The sequence below is a fragment of the Aplysia californica genome, unplaced genomic scaffold (genome assembly GCF_000002075.1).
Source record: "Aplysia californica isolate F4 #8 unplaced genomic scaffold, AplCal3.0 scaffold00088, whole genome shotgun sequence".
In the NCBI taxonomy this organism is placed as follows: domain Eukaryota; kingdom Metazoa; phylum Mollusca; class Gastropoda; order Aplysiida; family Aplysiidae; genus Aplysia; species Aplysia californica.
The window spans coordinates 1,016,503-1,031,174 of record NW_004797358.1 but is presented as its reverse complement, the minus strand read 5'-3'; the positions used below and the strand labels follow the sequence as shown (position 1 = coordinate 1,031,174).

Below are 14,672 nucleotides of genomic sequence, written 5' to 3'. Positions count from 1 at the left end.
GACAAACCTAGGGTGAGAGAGGATACAACACCGCAGCAGAAAGACCAAAATACTCCCAAAAATATTTCTCCCCTCCTGGTAATCGAACTCCAGTCTCCTGTGTGCGACACGCCTAATCGCTACACCACAGACACCGGTCATGCTCATTTGTTTGTGGGAACATTACGGTGCAAGGCAAAGAACTGTATGAAGAAGCAATTGTTATTATATCAAAGAGTTGGCAGATCCTTCTCAGTTGTAAAAGACTTTACCAGGAACAAGAATATGTACAGGCACAAAACAACTAAAAAGATACAATATAACACAAAATGTAAATGGGATATATGTATAAACGTAAAGCCTTGGACTCTTGAGTTTTTCCAACTGAAACATATTTTATTTGCATTATAAAATGTGATGTGACGTGGTGGAATCAGGCACTCGTCAATTTTTGGGCTTATGGAGTTATTGGTAACATCTTAGAGCTTGTTCATTTGTCTTGCACTTGGTGAAAAAAATACCTATCTATCTAACTTAAATAGAAGTTAAGATACTTGCACTTGAAGGAGATGGGTTCCCTGGTTTTAAGAATAAAATTACATGTAGCTAGAAAATGGCCAGCAAAGTTCAGTCACTTCCATATCTTGAGAGTTCTTGGAAACTGAAAATTTACATTTTTTTGTGCCTCCAATCGATGTTTTCAGTGATTTCCACACATAAATATCTTTTTAAATGGACATAAAAGGTGCGGAGCCAAAAAACAAACATTCGATAAAAATTGCCAAACAAGAGGAAAAGTGAAAGTTTCTTCGATATTATTATTCTGACGAGCGCCTGATTTCACCACGATGCCTCACAAATATTTTTTCAACAAACACAACAAACAAAACCATTTAGTTATAACATTCCACCTTTGAAGAAATGCTAATAAGAAAGATCACATCATACAGACAGGGAAAAGAAACGTGTAAATTCAGCAAAAGTGATAGCAACTATAATTTATTAAATTATTATTAGTCATCTATAATAGGTGTTATTCTTGCACATGAAACAGACTTTTCATAGGCTGACATCAACCCATACATATACTACTAGCAATTTAGCCAACATGTTCGTGTCTGTTGTTCAATTCTACATGCAGGAACAAATGTTATAAGATTGTTCTACATGCACAAACAATTATTTTAAGCTTATTTATTGCAAACTTTGGAGACATAAATATCTCATCTACCATTACCAGTATCGCAACTGACAAACCACAATCAACGTAAAATCATGGCACACTCGCATCTTTACACTCACACAGGATCAGTAAATCACACATGAGGTCCAGTAAATCACACAAGAGGTCTAAAGTTACACATTTTTCCATTTCAGCTGAGCTATTAGAAAAATATTGTTTGGATATTTTTTAATACATTTTTTTCCCATTTCAGCAAAAGTTTTCAGAAAAATGTCGTTAGGATATTTACTTCTAATAATATGGCATCTATGGAGAATGCGTTTGAAGGGAATACAGTTCAAATACAATTAAACACTGAAGCAATCTTTTAGCACAGCTGGAAACGGCACTCTAAGAGCTCTGCAAAAGCTGATTTAGATAATACTCTGAAACAATACCATATTATTACAAGTACTTAGAGAGATTTTCCCGAAAGCTCTTCGTTCACTGTTGCTCTTTTAGAATCTGTCTACCTTCTCGGCTTACCCTTGTTAATTCACAGAGCTTCCAGTAGTGTATCGTACATTTTTCCAGAAAGCATGCCACTGACTTTTTCAGTCCGTTCTCCAACAATAGTTCAGTGTCCCGGTGTCTTCAGGCAGCTAAATGCGATTTTCGAAAATTCTCTCAATCATTTCTCCTATGCAGAGTTTCTTTACTTTAGGATAGCTACCATTTCTTTTCCACCTTTATACACAGAAAGTATTTTGGACATGAACAGTTGAGATTTTCGACACATATGAGAAGACTGGGAGCTCAAAGTCCACTACCATAGGGTAGGGGTGTAAGTTACAAAGAAACTCCCCCCCAAAAATATTGATCAACAATACTTGCATGGATGTGACATTAAGCCAGACACACAAGGTAGGTTGGCATGCACCTTACCTCTTGGATAACAAGCGCCGGACATACAAGATAAAATAAAACAAATCCTGAGAGGGGTACAGGCATCTCTGCTTAATTACTACAAAATTGCGATATAAGTGTACAGACACTGGCATAACAAAAGAGAATAAAAAAAGCCATCTAGACCAGAGTGAAGCAAAAAAATAAATAGGTACCGTACCACAACCCTAACCAAGCACAACATGAACCTTGGTACACTGGCCAAGGCACTTTCCCTTCAAAACTGAAAAAAAAAAAGAGATCATATATTACTGTTTTAAAAAAGTAACATATGCAAATGCTTCAAGCTGTAGCATTGCCTTACGAATATATGGAAATAATTCAATAATACATGTCGTTACAAAATGAAATCAGGGGAAATATTTTATTTTAACAATAATATAAGAAAGAGTAAAGACCACAAACAGGTCATTATGTAAGCATGACCAGATCAGTCCAGCACCCGTACAGTTCAAACAGAACAGAGAAAACAATCAAAACAACTAACAGCAATTAAAAAAACAAACTTTTTAGCTATCCCATTTCATGATGCCATTGACATGGTATGTGTGATTAATTTCAAGCAGTCCTGTTTAAGATATTTGTAATACTGGTAGTTTTTATTCATACTTTCCATTAAAAAGACATTTTTCAAAATGTGCCAATTTTGAACTTTTCCAAGCAGGAAATGATGCTTATGATGATAAATCTTAAAATTATACAATTTCCAGGAGTTTATTGTTTCGAAAAAAATGTTATAAATGAAAAGCTTTGGTTTTTTTAGTTTTAGTAAGAGTTTTACGGTACTTGCAACACAATAAGGTCATATAAGTGCTGAAGATTAGAGGTGTTATAAGAGAGTAACAAACACAAAAAAGAATGAGGAGAGTAAATGAAAAGCATACAGAAAGAACAACTAAAGAAAGAAATATTAAGACTTGTGTAAACAGCATATTTCAATATCAGATAGCCTCTTCCAGGGCAAAAATACAAAACAGTGTCAGTGAGGGAGGTCTGGGACCTTCATCAGATCTCACAAATAAAAAGAAGTACAGAGGTACAAAGTAAATTGGCGAGGCAATACAAAAGAGATATATATGTACATATATTAATCAAAAGAGTAATTTCACGACAGATAAAAATAAATCTGATTAAGGCAACAAGTTCAGGTACTTACTTCACTTACTACTCCTCTTCCAAAGTCACAATTCTACCACCAAAGTACAATACAGATTTAGCTGTTTGAAATCATATCAGGAGGTTAAATTATATATATCACAGTAGAAGAAGTATACATTGAGCAAAATGTAATGCATACCCCCATAGTAAAGGCTAAACTACTGATGTAACTCTTTATCCCCAGCAAGAAACTCCAAGCGGCTTGCAGAGGGAACTGCTGTTTGGGTGATCCACTGTCAGCAGCTCCGTCCCATTCTTTTAATTCATTACGTCACTGACATTATTGTGATGAACAACTATCAAAATAGGTTCATTTGTTTTGATTTAATGGCGGTTTAGTGATGTGCATGTCACTCTCATGTTTCGCATTAAAAGAGGGCTCTGGCATAATAGGGAAAACACTTTCCAGACATAAAGAGTAAACTAGATGTTATATTTATTCGTAGTTATCATTACAACCATAGACTTTTTCCAGTCATTTCTATCATAAAATATAGTTTGAAGGAAAAAAGTTTGAAAAGAAAGTAAAGAGTTTTTTTTAAAATCTAATGAAAATCTGCATGACGGTGAGTTTAACCAGATCTTTGATTCAATAACAAATCTATACACATATATCAACATGAATCAGGTGGAATCATTGTTTTCCTTTTCTTGCATAAAAATCTCAAATGTAAAGTCCACATGGTCTTCGATCAAAAACAAAAACAAACAAGCCCTGAACTCTTTCACCCATTGAAAAATATTCTATTCCCTGGTACTGAAAATGAAAGATCAGTAAAAATTTTGTTTTTTGTATGTTAGGGGTCTTTTTTTGTTTTTTTACAATTGCTCTGACTCTTAAAACTATACCCTCTGCTTGATACTGTACCAAAAATCCAATAAATTGTTTTTGTGACATAAATGAAACATCTGATAAATGCCTGCGTATTTGCAGATCAATGCCCTTCCCCCCTTGCAATTGCAAGCATGTCGATATTTATGGGCATAAACATACGGAAAACATACATATATACTGATAAAATATATACATAAATATGTGCACCAAATCAGCAATATAAATTGAAATAAAATAACATGCATGACAGTTTCATCCTCAGAAAATACATTCAAAAAGGTGCAATAAAGCAACCAACTCACTGACATTCCCAACAGTCAAAATTCAGTCTTTTTTAATCAGTACATTACCTGTGAACCTCTCTCCTCCCCTAAAAACACAAACCCATTGATGCATACATTTATACATGAGCTCATACACACAGGTACATACCCACAGCCAATCTAGGGGTATCCAGTATAAATATTTTAATATGTCAGATTCTGATTTAAAGTTTACAGGATCTGTACCATTATCAATATAAATTTCTCAATGACAGACATGAATTGAAGATAATCCAGTAAAATTAAGGTGCCTGAAATAGCTAAGACTTTTATGCGAGAATTTGAACAAAGTTTAGGTTCTCATTTCTTCCTCCACTTGAGATAAGACTTCAAGTTAACCATAAACAAAGATAAGCAAGGGCGACAAACAAGCTACTAGACCAATTATTTATTCTCTTGAGCATTGAAAAGATGGACTGAAACTTCAATTGTTTGTAAAGTATCCAATTATTGATTATGGTGGTCTGTTATATTTTGTCACACATGTAACTGCAGCAGATTTTCCAAGAAACAACAGGACAAAACAATACAGTCTGTAAAGCACCTTCAATAGATATTTCATATTGTCAAGTCTTAGTCCAAGTAAACAAGTCACAGACAAGTTTTCAATTTAAAGAAAATTTCAAAGGAAAGTAATTGCTTTATAGTTATTCCTGCCATCCTTAAACTGGATAAGGGAATAAATATTTTGGCCAAGAGAAACTATGGCATTGTGCTCAACATTTAATGAGCTAACATTTGCAGTAAGAAAGGTGAAGGTGTGACAAGAGAAACTGAGTGTACAATGATAGAAAATCTGCGCAACCATTTTCTCTGCAGTGACAGTACAGATATCTTATAAAAACTAACAAAGATGAAGAATTAGTGACGGAAAACTTGCCAGTATAGTAACAACCCATCAATTACTTTTTCATCTTGGATTTCCACAGCTTTTATTGTATCTTTCATGAAAAATGCAGCTCAATGTGCTGTGACTACAAGTGAGATAAAAAGTGAATATCTTACATGTTTCTAGTAGATAACATCCCAAATTATTCTTGTAATTAGATCCTTGCAGTGAATTAAGTTCACATCCTGAACACAAAAAGAAATCTTTTACAAAATTGGAACAAGAGCTCAAGTCACTAGAGCTGAAAAGAAACAGGAAATTAGCAGCTGGGGAAACATTTCAGGGAAGACCCCAATATTCCTTGAGTAAAGACAAGCACATTGACACAATTAAGGCCATTTAGTGCAAAGTAAAACAAACACACCAAAAAAACACAGAGGGAAAGAAAAGTCACAAGATGAGCTGCCGCCCAATTTTGCAGAGTATGCGTTAAGAGAGAAAAGATCATATTCAATATTTTTCAAAGGTAAGTAAATTTAATATCTAACTGAAATTTGACATCCCCATGCTCCCAATTTGTGTTACGTCTAGGCCTCATTTGACAAGAACAAATTTTAAAAATATTTTCAAATGACACATAATGCAAGGAGGACATACAATTTTCTCAGTAAAAGTACAGAAACAAATAATAGGTTGACAAAGATGACAAAAATCAGATAATACATTTCAATGCTGGAGACTGCCATTCTAGCACACCTGTGATTAATCAGTTCCCAAATCAAAGATTTTTGCCATTATTTTAAATCAACATGCACTATTTTGACATACCTTTGTAAATTCATTCTTAAATGCTGTGGTGAAATCATCTTTTATGTGATCAGACGCAAGTTTGCTATTGCTTCATACAGACTTGTGAATAATCAAATAAGGATGGCGATTTCAAAGCATAGCTAAGTTAACAAACAAGACAAAAATAAAATGCTCTTCATAACTGTCAACATTATACAAGAAAAGGTAAGTTTATCAAATACTACTTTGATTCTAAGAGAAAAGATATGTTAGAAATATATATATTATATATATATATATATTATATACGCATAAAGAAAAATAATTTTGTCAGAATAGTATAGACACTAAAAAGAAAAAGAAAGTATAATTTAGATGTATATATTTTTAAAGTGCACTGTGGAATGTCGGTCAGATCAGGCCTCATCTTAGATAGATCAGTCCATAAGACAGCAACAGAGCAGGGCACTGCACAGGCCGATGATGCAACAGGTTTCTGCCGAATTGTCCCGGTCATTGTTCTTACGCCTGTCATCCACATACACTCTGAAAGACCAGGAAAAGCGATTAGATAAATGAAATAAGTAGCACAAAAATAAATGTAACTTCCGATTTTTTCAGAACAATTTGACGTTACATTGTAATTCACATACACTCTGAAAGACGAGAAAAACGATTAAACAAATGAATACAGTAATGCAAAGGTAAATAAACATGATCTGATTGATTTTTTTTGGACAAAGAAATGTTGACTTCATAACAGCTATATTGAGAATCAACATGCACTGGGAGCAATACTATTTTATACTATGTGCTTCAGAGCATGATTCTGTTACTCTCAGATAATGTTAGCCTGATTAGCACTTTTACTTTTAATTGCAATCAATACATAGAAAAGCAAACAGATATTTTTAAAATTTACTTTCGGCGTTTAAAGAATGACTCCTTACCAACATTTCTAAATGTTTCAAATTTGAGAACCAACTCAGAGTATTGTTACACATCATTCAGATAAATTGATAATAAACTCATTTCCAACAAAGTAGAGATGTTGATTATAATTGGATTTTCTATATAAGTAATCTTTTTTTTATAACAAGCATCTGAATCTCTAGAACTTTGTAATGAATGGCCTTTAAATTATTCCACAAAAATCATTTATGAAATTTTGCAAAATGAACACAAAGACTGTGCTGTTCTGCTGAGGTAGTAATCTATTATTATTATTACTACATAGTACTCAATAGTACTTAATATTCAACATCTGTAAACAATGAAACGTTAACCAAGACTAACACCTCTCCCATATCAAATGAGAATCTCCTGAGTAAAAAAAGCAATTTTTTCACATGAACAACACTCATTCCCTAAATCTTTGTACAAAAAAATTGTGAGCAACCCCCCCCCCCCCACTAAAAAACAAAACAAAACAAAACAAAACAAAACAAAAACAAACAAATAAACAGAAAAAGTAACGTTAAACACAAACACTCGCACGAAAAAAAACCCCAAAATGACACAACTGCAAACAGGAAACAAAAATTTTGAAACATGTAATTACACTTGTTGTGCCGGTTGCTGCTGGTACGGTCCTCCCTGATAAGGTTGCTGAGGGTACGGTTGCTGAGGGTACGGGGCTGCCTGACCCTGACCGTACCCATAGCCGTATCCTTGAGGTGGGGGAGGCCCGTACCCCTGGGGTGGGGGTGGTCCGTAGCCTTGGGGTGGTGGTGGCCCGTACCCAGCTGGGGGCGGTGGGGGGCCGTACCCCGGCTGTGCTGGCCCACCGTAGGCTTGGGGTGGTGGGCCGCCATAGTAGCCAGCCGGTGGAGCTGGGGGGTAGGCGCTGTCCCCTGGGTAAGGGGGTGGTGGGGCTCCTGGGGTAGGGTGTACACTCATTTTATCTGAAAGTAAAAAAAAAAATCTCTTTAAACAATATGATTTAATAGGCTCAGTGTAAGACCGTCATACGTCACTTTTCAAAGTGTCATATTGTGGAACTTCACACTAAGTAGTCGATATTTTCTTACTGCAAAATCGCGTAGTATTGTTGAAAATAGAGACAACAACTAACATTCCACTTTTAAAATACGACTTGAGTATTCCTAGTCACCTCTCCTTTGACATCAAAACGACACAAAAGGTACATTGATTTAAACACAAGAGTAATCTGGAAAAGGACTCATAAATATAGATTAATCCCCTTTTTCTTCAAGATGCCAGATTCACTTATTCTTCCCCACAATTCATTCCTCAAAAAAAAAAAGGACCCCCCAATAAAGCGAGGTAAAAGAAAGCCAGAGTGACTTTTAAAAATTAAAGTGCCCCTCAGTCTCTTTCGTACAGAACTATCATTAATCATCGTAAATACTTAAATGAATTCTTAAATACGCCAAGCAACACAAAATACAGTAAATACTTCTCCTTCTGGTCTCAGATCATGTCATCTTTGAAAAACAGAACCAAAAAAAAAAATGGGCATTTCCTGCAGTATATTTAATCTTTACCCCTACATTACTTGACACAAAAGAAAAACTTTACTGAAAGTGTATCACACCAACGTAAAAAGGAAAGGTCTATTTCAAGTTCTGGCTTTAACTTCTGGCTCACATTCATTAGTTGATGTAAAAGACTTTCAACTCGTGTTTACACACAAACGTTTTATTATCATGCATTATTCTCTTTGCTTCTTAAACACAGCTGACAGATATTTTGTCAGAATGTGGTTTAATCCTTAAACATATCAAATGAATGACAAGATACAGCTATAATGTCTTGCATTATCTTTTGGCATGGCCATACTTATTCACAAATAGTCCAAACCTGGTAGATGAGGGCTACAGTTGATTTATTTAGCACACAAAGAAAAACTTGAATGTTGAGATAGATATATATTGTTAAGAAAGGGGTTGAAATATTGTAACTCCAGTTTACAAAGACTGGATTATCTGAGAATGAGCATACTTATTCAGAACCAGATTACAATCAAAGAATACACGAGCATAATAAAAGAAAAAATATCTTTTAACTTTACTATGGCATCTTCAAACGTAATAAAGAGTACTGCAGCAAGCAACATGAAAAAGGATTTCACAGACTAGGATTTGAATATTTTTACCACAGGCATTCTTTGCAGAATAACCCCTCATAGGGCCTAGCATATGCCAACAGCTTCAGGATGCATGATACCTCAGCCAGAGATTAAAAACTACAACACCTGTAACAATTTTCAGACAATTAAAAAGAAAAAAGACTATAAATATAAGATAAGAGAATTTTTTTTGTCCAATAACATCCTTACAAACTAAAAGAAAAAAGTGTCCCCATGTCACTTCAGGAGCAATATACACGGCAGTCATTGCGCTGCCGGGTGCAATACATTTCTCCCTCCAAAGGTTGGTTTTGCTTACGTCACAAATTCAGTAAACGTTACCCCCCCCCCAACCCCCCGAATTGATGCAGTTAATATTTCAATACTTTCTTTTTGTAAAACAGTCATCATAGAGACAAGCAAAAGGGCACTACATTAGAACACCCAGGTGACTCATCACCACCCTTAACTCTGAAAGATAAGCTGCATAGGCATAAGAAACTCTCAGTTTATTTTATTTTAGTAAAGATTTTAAGGCACATACAACACAGCACATAGAAATGAAGAAGCCCAAGAATGGAAGGTCATGCACCCAATGACACTATTCACATTTCACACACCTCTGCCTACTGTCTCCATGAAAGTAGTATTAAAAATCATGTAGGTCCCAACATTCTAACAAAGTAATCAAGATAGCTTGAAGATTTTAACATCAATACTGGGGGGAAAAACTTTGTTCCAGCACTTCGATACTCTCGGGTATTTCATGCGGGTCGAAAAACTTTGACCTCTTGCACTGCCTCATTAGACCCATTTCTTACACACTGATAATTGACAAGTCCATATAATTTATATTATACCAAACACTTTACTGACAACTGACACTTCAAACCAATCATTATCATTTACATGAGGAAAAAAACAGGCTTCTTGAGTGGCATTAGTCAAAAATGATGGTACTACGAAGAACCTTTTCAAAAGCAAATACACAGTGAAAAGGTTAAGTGTCCTAGTCCTAAGGCTCTCATATATATATAAAAGGTAATTAATCTCAGCTAAGAGCAAGTTATACGATATTACCCCTTAATTAAGTGATAACAAAGAAGGTGAAAAAGAACATGCTCAGCACCCCGAATGCCAGATTACATTTGGAGAAGATGATAAAAGGGATAGACTATATAATTCTGACCAGCACCACAGTTTAGCCAAGCAATGCCAGCAATAGCCCAAGTGGTGAAGGATGTGGGGTGTGTGGGACAAAACATAATATGATATAATGCACATTATAAAATTATAATCCTATTATTATTATTATAACTCAGGACTACAGACTAGTGGATCTTTCAAAATCAGTTCCTTTCAATGGGTTAAAAATAATGCTACTGCCTGTTGTCAGTAACTTGAAATTAATTAGAAAGTGTTTAGCCTCAGCGAGTTCTCCAGTACTTTTAAAATAATCATATATATGTACTTGTTCAAGTGCAAAGCCTTTGAGTACTAAGGAAATTTCTTGGGTAGGTACTTTCTTTTTTTACCCAGTGGGGACCTTTTAAAGTCAAAACAAATATTTTCTAGTTTTTCTTGTTTTTATTTGTTGCTGTACATGTATTGTATTTTTTAATTTCTGCATTATTCAAATCATCTTGATAATTTTAATATACTTTTGTTGTCCATTATTAATATTCCCTTTTCTCTGCTTCTGCATTGTTGTATTATTATTAATAATTATATTATGGGTTGCTCAATTCTCAGTTCAGATTTAGCAAAGCTAAAAAGATTAAGATTAGTTATTTTAAAAAGTCTAATTTTCAAAATGTGGCAAATATCAAATATTTGACATAAGTATGCATTATGTTGATTTATAAGCTAAAGCAGATCTCTCTATGTCTGTACTTGACTTCCCATTCACATACAAAAGAAAGTCACACACATGATACGAATACACATACACACATTTATTATACACAGAGAATATGTGATGGCAAAAAAGAATGCTTTGTAATTTAAGCATGCATGTCGGGAGTTTCGTTTTCACACACTCTCCTTTTCATTTTCTTCCCTACCATGATTATTCTGTAATCTCTTATGATTATGAATCCTCCCTTCAATATATATATTATATATATATACAGTCGAACCTGCCATATGGCCACCTGTACAAACGGCCACTTTCTATCCACTTGTGTTTATTTCTATATAATTTAACTGTGTAACAAGGGCATCTGTCCAACGTGTCCGCGGCCACCCTATTTTATCAAACCACGGCCAAATTTTCCTGCCTTAGACGACCAGGCTTTATAAAAAATTATGCATTTTTCCCTGATGCCGCGGACAAGCCGTCATAATTCATTCACCAGTCGTTGTCTATCTCTTCAAAGGATGAATCTGTCATGTTGCTCAGGTCGATCCAATGTTTACCCAAGTTGACTAATAAATTTTAGCTGCCGGTAAGGGAAGCATATATGTTCCGTCATAAAACTTATAAGCCCCACCCACAACTCAGTCCGTCAACCCAGTCCATAACAATGGAAGGCAACACAAACTCACGATAGTAGTAGTGTTGCTCGTTCACTGAGGGGTGGCAACCCATTTGTTTGTTTTGCTATGGCACTTGATCTTCTTCCTCTGACACATTGTGTTTTATTTTTGACCTTTAACGGAACCATAATTTTAAGAAATAATAAAACTACCCACAAAAACCATCCCATATCCTCTCCTGCCTTTCAAAAGAAACCTCAACAAAACATTTTAATGAGCCCGGCAGCAGTCCTCAGCCTGTAACCACCTCCAGTTCAGACCTCAGAAGTAAATGATTTCTTCTTCATTTTGATCAGTCCTGCGTATGATGGCCACCTTTTTTATACTTCCACTTTTCTCCTCGACAATGCGTGGCCGTCTTACACACTGGTTTGACTGACTGTATTATTGCTCTTTAATCAATCATTTGCTCCCCTTACTTTTGTCTGTTTGTCTTCTGCCTGAACGTCTGTATGCTTTTTTTTGTGAACCTTCATACATGATATATTTTATACTTTTACAACACGTGTGTGTACATACATTATAATACAGTCGAACCAGTTTAAGACGGAACTGCAAGGAAGCCAGAAAAAAATTCCGTCTTAGACAGGGGAATTTCGTGGGAGATGGAAAAGGGGGTGGGTTCAAAGGCCCAGTCGGTGGGATCAAAGGGTCGCTTGTCCGGTCTGCAAGCAATCACAAGTGGTCAAAACGTCACACCTCTGAGATGCTATCCTCTCTGATAATGACAGGCGTCAGTCTTATTTATCCAATTACCACCAGTGCTTGCATTTTATAGGACCACTGTTTGGCATATATTAAAAACAGAGAAACATTGTTTGAACATCTCCTTTGCTTCCTCCCTTAGCCTCAACCATCGATGTAATAAGTACAGTCAACCAATGCCACCCTTCACTGCCATTTGTAACAATGATTTAAGGAACTCTTTTCTCACCTGGCTGTACGATCAAGGCAGCAGGCATTGGTCAAACTAATTTCACATCTCTGGCTACCAGTGAAAGTTTCCGTGCTGGAGCGCCACTCAAGCAATTTCACTGGCATCTCATGAGGTTTCCCACCCACACCACACTGACCATCTTCGTCTCTCAGGGCTCTCATAGATGGGGTAACATAGGATCTACCCTCAAATTGCTCACCTACTCCTCTTCCTCGCCCGGCAGCATAGCGTTAAGTTTTGAGCCGGTGGACGGAACCAAACTTGCAAGTTTTGTTTCAAACCAGGACTGAACGGGCAAAACATTTTCCGTCTCAGACAGGTAAAACCCTCAGAAGATAGCGGATTTTTCTCTCCGTTTCCGCGTTGGATGGGATCCCCCGTTTCATAAGGTAATTAAAAAGGGATATATATAATATATTTCAAGGGGGAAGCGGGGAGATTCCGTTAAGACAGGATTCCGTTTTATACAGGTTTCCGTTCAGGCAGGTTCGACTGTACATAAAATTTTTTCCAAAGAGTTCGGAATGAAAGAAAACAGGGGTGGGGGTGGTAAAATTTAGAGGAGCAAAATACAATTTAGATGGCAGTCCTCAGTATCTGACTTGAGTTCAAAATACTGAACTCACACGTCCCAAATTTAGAGTAACTTTCTCCATAGCCTGAACACAAAACAAACAATCTAAGAATACTAAGATTTGATTGGTTTCATCAAGTTTAAGGGGAATCATGAATGGGTATTGAACTGTGGCAGTGCAGAAAGGAAGCAGCAAGACTAATTTGAATACACAAGATTACAAAACAAAAACCTTACCCCCTGCGCTCATTGTTGATGTGTATCTGTTCCAACGAGTCACTAAAAGAGAACCAATATCCACAGCAGCAGCAGGTTGGATTCTTTTCAAAAGGCAAAGTAAAGTAAATTCTACTTTGGTTGCTAAACTATCAACACCTTGTCCTCAGGGCACTTATTTACTAAATGACATGGCGGGAACCTTAAATTGTCCTTTCACTATCCAGAATTGTTTAAATATTCTGATCTAAATATTTGCAGAGATTCTATGATGAGAGTGTGATTAATTAATGGATGGAGATACTGATTAACAGAATTCAATCGAAATATATACAGAGTAATCACTGTAAAGAATTTATACACAGAGAAGCATTTCTCTCTGTAGCCCGTGGCTTAAAAGGGATTGAACTTCAAACTTGTAACAGATGTAGATTCTAAAATTAGATTTCAAAGTACCATTTGGTCTCTATAGATACAAATTCAAATGATTCTCAAGACAAATTCCAAAACAAAAATAAGCTGATCTGGATTGTCAAAACTAGATTCCAGGCAATCAATTATATCTGTTCTTTTCAGTTTCAGTCATCGAAACAACGATCTCCGTGAAAAGGAATAGTGTACCCTTCACTATCTCTCCGTGGAAAGGATTAGTGTACCCTACACCATCGCACAAGTGACAAATTATTCATTGTCACTTACAATGTCAATATCAATAAGATTATTAACATTATAATAGTTTTTATAATTTATAATACGACATAGAATCATAACTTCATAAATTCTTGAACCTTTATTTATATATATATATATATCTTGTGATATATCTCTCTTTGCTTCTATTAATAAACCTGTACTCGTCGTGTAAACATGAAGTATGATGAAGAGGAAGACCATTGCCATTGAAGTGAAGAGCAAAAATTAAGATTCATGAAAGTGAAAGTCTGACGTGCATCTTCAACCTTTTGTTATTGTTAGTAAAACTACTCTACAAACAGCATTATAACAAGAAAAGAATAGAAATATAATACATAAAAGTAAAGCCGGCTCTATTTCTCCGAACGTTCGGGAAAATAAACTTGAACTCTATTTCTCCGAACGGTTTCCGTTCTCAAGATTTGTTGAAGCGAATGGAGTGGCCCTTGTGTGTGTGTGTGTTTGTGTGTGTGTGTGTGTGTATGTGCATGTGTGTTAGTGTCTGTGTGAGTGTGCATGTGTGTGTGTGAGTGTGCATAAATGTGTGTGTCTGTGTGTGTGTGTAAGGTGTGAACGGGTGGG

General features: G+C 35.8%; 1 protein-coding gene across 6 annotated transcripts in view; it reads right to left on the bottom strand.

The window, feature by feature from the left end:
* Positions 1-354: 354 nt before the first annotated feature.
* The window catches only part of LOC101847864 (cysteine-rich and transmembrane domain-containing protein 1), a 15,468-nt gene continuing 1,150 nt past the window's right edge, over positions 355-14,672 (bottom strand). For 2 of the 6 annotated variants that reach the window (XM_005094714.3, XM_005094716.3), the window contains exons 2-4: positions 13,419-13,501; positions 7,603-7,945; positions 355-6,587 (exon numbers count right to left, since the gene is read on the bottom strand). In XM_005094714.3, the coding sequence (XP_005094771.1) occupies positions 6,479-6,587; positions 7,603-7,945; positions 13,419-13,431 (465 nt within the window). In that variant the 5' untranslated portion in view covers positions 13,432-13,501 and the 3' untranslated portion in view covers positions 355-6,478. The other 4 variants (XM_005094715.3, XM_005094717.3, XM_035968824.1 and 1 more) reach the window with 3 other exon arrangements.